This window comes from Myotis lucifugus, unplaced genomic scaffold (assembly GCF_000147115.1).
Source record: "Myotis lucifugus unplaced genomic scaffold, Myoluc2.0 scaffold_140, whole genome shotgun sequence".
NCBI lineage: Eukaryota > Metazoa > Chordata > Mammalia > Chiroptera > Vespertilionidae > Myotis > Myotis lucifugus.
Genome location: NW_005871188.1, coordinates 1,931,143 through 1,935,623, shown reverse-complemented (window position 1 = coordinate 1,935,623; position 4,481 = coordinate 1,931,143). Strand labels below are relative to the sequence as shown.

The 4,481-nt window shown below is 34.9% G+C and overlaps 1 protein-coding gene across 1 annotated transcript; it reads left to right on the top strand.

Moving 5' to 3' along the window:
- Window positions 1-2,767: 2,767 nt before the first annotated feature.
- LOC102416986 (olfactory receptor 5AC2-like) lies at window positions 2,768-3,698 on the top strand. Its single transcript, XM_014460790.1, is given in 2 exon segments — window positions 2,768-3,451; window positions 3,453-3,698. Coding segments are annotated over 2 exon segments (924 nt in total). The 5' UTR covers window positions 2,768-2,773.
- The last annotated feature ends 783 nt before the right edge of the window (window positions 3,699-4,481 follow it).

Below are 4,481 nucleotides of genomic sequence, written 5' to 3'. Positions count from 1 at the left end.
GCTAAATGTAATAAAGTGAGTCGGAGAAAAGATCTAATTTCTCTTGCTTCCTCCTCAAGTTGTGGACTTATAATGGACCACCATTATCCGGATGAACCAAAACAGTTATAGAGAAACTGCAGGCTTTGTTTCAGATCCTCCAAACCCGAGGGAATGTAGGGAGAGAGGGGAGGAGTAAGGGGAGAGCTCAATCAAAGGACTTGTATGCATGCATATAAGCATAAGCAATGGATGTGGACAACAGGGGATGAGGGTGAGGGCAGGATTGGGGGGATGAGGGGACATTGGGGGGATAAGGACACATTTGTAATATCTTAATCAATAAAGGGGAAAAAATTGAAAAAAAAAATTGTTTATGGATGTTCTGTAGATGTTCCCACAGTAATCCCTGTGAATCATATAGTTTTTAATTGTTACAGCTAGTTATGGGTGTGAATCACGATTAACTCACAAAACCCAGTAGAACAAATTTGACTTCATCCTACAGGGAATTCTTTGGAAGTGTAGAGGGAATATCTTTCTTTCCTGTACCTTTATTTTTATAGAGCAAGTTTGGAAATAGATATTATTTCCATTCATTGTAGATTTACTGATGAAAATCAGTGTGCCAGTAATCACTGTCTCATTTTTGCATGCTATTTCAGAAAAACTATCACTTCCCAATTTTCCAATGTTTTTCAGGAACTGGGTAAGAGTGCAGTGATTTCTACATTTTCTATTACTTCAGAGTTTTGCAATTTGTCTTTAGATATAATAAAATATCTATATAAGGTATTTGTGTAAGAAATTAAAATTCCAGTAAGGCATTGAGATTTTTTTCCCAGCCAGCCATCAAAATCTGGACAGATGGGAGGAGGACGGCTTACTGTAAAGGAGACATTTATCACAAAATTTCATGAATAATAAACTTAGAAGAATTGAATGGGAAAAATTAATCACAATAAGAATGATTTAACAGCTTTAAATTTTTTTATAATTTCCATATTACTCTGTTTTTTATTTGATATATCTGTTTTACATATATTCTCTCTTGTCTTCCACTTTAATTAAATACATAAATTTTATTTTATAATGTAGATAGTTTAGAATTGAGACAGCTACGCTGCTTGTATCTAGTTTATTTGTAATTTTGCAGAATAGGTATAATCCTAACCTTTGAGTTTGCTGGCTGTCTATAATACATAGCTTTTAAAATTTCATGGAATCATGAGAATAAAGGCTAAAGTCAGTAACATAATCCTTATATTATAAATATGTAATATATAATATATGGTCAGCACCATTTTCTTTACTCTAACCTAGAGATATTTCTTTCATATTCATCTTAAGGAAAACAATTCCCAAAGCTAACTACTTCTTAGCTTAATTACACTGAATTCATTCAGTGAAATTAGGAATATCTATTATTTGATGGTTTAGATTGCAAAGAAAGTAAAGCCACTTTATTCAGGACAAAAATCTCCACTTTGGACACTTATTCAGGTTAAAATCTCTACTTTGGAAAAAAAGACATATTTTTAACATTCCCATAGTTCATTTTCAGCAAATATACTCCAGTGAATCTTTTGAGGTGTATATATTAATAATAGGTTCCATGTAGGTATGTGTTTAATAATATAAATTTACTAAATCTTTTTTTTAGCTTAGTGAAGATGGAGAATAACAACTCCTCATTCTCCCCACTGACTAAACAAACCCAGTTCTTCTAATGTATTCTCATTCAACATTTCTTGTATTATAAGTGTCAAAAGGTATGGCTATAAAATTATGAAAATGGTTTTTTAAAGAGTAAATTATTATTTATTTCAACTGTTATTATTGTGGTAAATGTATTTTTGTTTCCCTTTCAAGAACATAGGAGCTTAAATATTTGCCCCAAAATATTTCTATCCTTTCCATTTGTCTCTGCAACAAAAAATATGTGGTTTTGCCCTGGCTGGGTGACTCAATTGGTTGGAGCAGTGTCCAGTTCATTAAAAGGTTATGGGTTTGATTCCCAGTCAGGGCACATACCTCGGTTGCAGGCTTGATTCCCATTTGGGGTGTGTATGGGAGGCAACCAATCTATGTTTTTCTTTCACATAGATGTTTCTCTCTCTTTCTCCTCCTTCCTCTCTCTCTAAAAATCAATAAAAAATATCTTCAGGTGAGGATTAAGAAAGAAATTATGTGGTTATGCCTAAATTATTAGCCTATTTTTTTCCATATGCAATAGTCATGCATTTGCATCTCTTCCACGTGCAATCATTTTTCAGGTGATTTTAATATTGGCTCAAATATTTGCATTTATTTCTCTGTGTTGTTTTTTTCCCCAATTTTAGGGTCAGATACCTAAACACAGAATTTTTTACTATTAAATTTATTGGGGGTGACATTGTTCTAAACACAGAATTCATAAACAGACTTACTATAGGATAAAAGTTAAGCATTACAAACGACTAATTAGCCCAGCCGGTATGGCTCAGTGGTTAAGCATGGGCCCATGAACCAAGAGGTCACCAGTTTGATTTTTAGTCAAGGGGCACATATCCAGGTACTGGGCTCGATTCCCAGTAGGGGGCAGGCAGCAGGCAGCCGATCAATGTTTCTATCTCTCTATCTCTTTTCCTCCTCTCTCTATAAAATCAATAAAAACATATTTTTTAAAACTACTAATTAAATGGAAAACAACAGGAAGGTATAATTTAATTTGCAAAAAGGTACCACTACCTTGTGTTACCTTTAGCAATCATCTTTGTCACATATATTCTCATTACAGTGATCAAGTGTGGATATGTCAGAAGGAAACAAGACTCTGGTGACTGAGTTTGTTCTCACAGGACTTGCAGAGCAACCATGGTTGCAGGTCCTCCTCTTCCTCGTGTTCTTAGTCATCTACCTCACCACCATGGTAGGCAACCTTGGACTGATGGCTCTTATTTGGAAGGATGCCCATCTTCACACGCCCATGTACTTGTTCCTTGGTGGATTAGCTTTTGCAGATGCTTGCACTTCGACTTCCGTAACTCCCAGGAGGCTGGTCAACTTCTTAGAAAAGACTGCAGTGATATCCCTAGCTGAGTGCATCACCCAATTTTATTTTTTTGCTTCCAGTGCAACTACAGAATGTTTCCTCTTGGTAGTGATGGCCTATGACCGCTATGTAGCCATATGTAACCCCTTGCTTTATCCAGTGGTGATGTCCAACAGACTCTGCACTAAGTTGATAAGTATTTCATATGCAGTTGGTTTTCTGCATCCTCTGGTTCACGTGAGTTTGTTATTAAGATTAACTTTCTGCAAGTCTAACATAATACATTATTTCTACTGTGAAATTTTACAGCTGTTCAAAATTTCATGCTATGACCCATCTATTAATGCACTAATGATACTTATTTTTGCAGCTTTTATACAAATATCCACTTTAATGACCATCGTAATGTCTTATACTCGGGTGCTCTCTGACATTCTGAAAAAAAAAGTCTGAAAAGGGCAAAGGCAAAGCCTTCTCCACGTGCAGTGCCCACCTGCTCTCTGTCTCGCTGTACTATGGCACTCTCATCTGCATGTATGTGCGTCCTGCATCTGGTCCAGCTGAAGATCAGGACAGAATGTATTCCCTGTTTTACACGATTATAATTCCCCTGCTAAACCCATTTATTTATAGCTTGAGAAATAAAGAGGTTATGGGTGCCTTGAGAAGAGTTGCAAAGAAGTAGACAGTTCCCAAGGAAAATTTCAAAATTGTTTTCATTTCACTCTTTGCATAAACAAGTCCCCAAGTCTTGCAGATGAGCCATGGCTCTGCCCTTTCACCAAAGGGCGAGTGGTGAGGGTGGTCTCTGAGCACTGGGTGAAGGAGCCCAGCTTCACACAATGTTTTCTTGGATGTGAGCCCAGTTGAAGTTACTACTTCGGTTGAAGTGACTTACATCTTCCATAGTTGATTCATTTAAAAATATCATAAGTGCTTTTTATTTGAACATTTAGTTTTTGAAAATTTGTTATCTGCAAGGGACTCCTCCCCCACATTTTATTTAATAATTGACAGTAACAGAGACTGTTATATATGTGTAAGTGGTTTATTTGTCTAGAATTGGACAAAGATGATCATAACCTTTTAAAAATGTATTGGATATAAAAGGTTATTTCCTTTTTTTACATTTGGGGCTTGGTTCTCATTTTTAAAAATTTAGGTTAGCTAGTAATTTTAATATTTTATAGATGTTTTAAAAGAATCATCTCATAATTTTTGTTACATCTAACTTTCTTTGCTATTATTTATTTTCTTGCTCTTTAATTTCCCCATCTTTAAAATTTTCCTTCTGCTTTCTTTTCTTGTAATAATTTGTTTTCTTCTAGCTTATATATTTAGAGTTGAATTCATTTACTTTTAGTTTTTATATGTTGCTGATATTATGGGTATTTATATTTTGCAATATTATGAATATTCTTCTGAACTGAATTAGTTGTTGAGTGTTTCACATTTTTGGCTTTCTGCC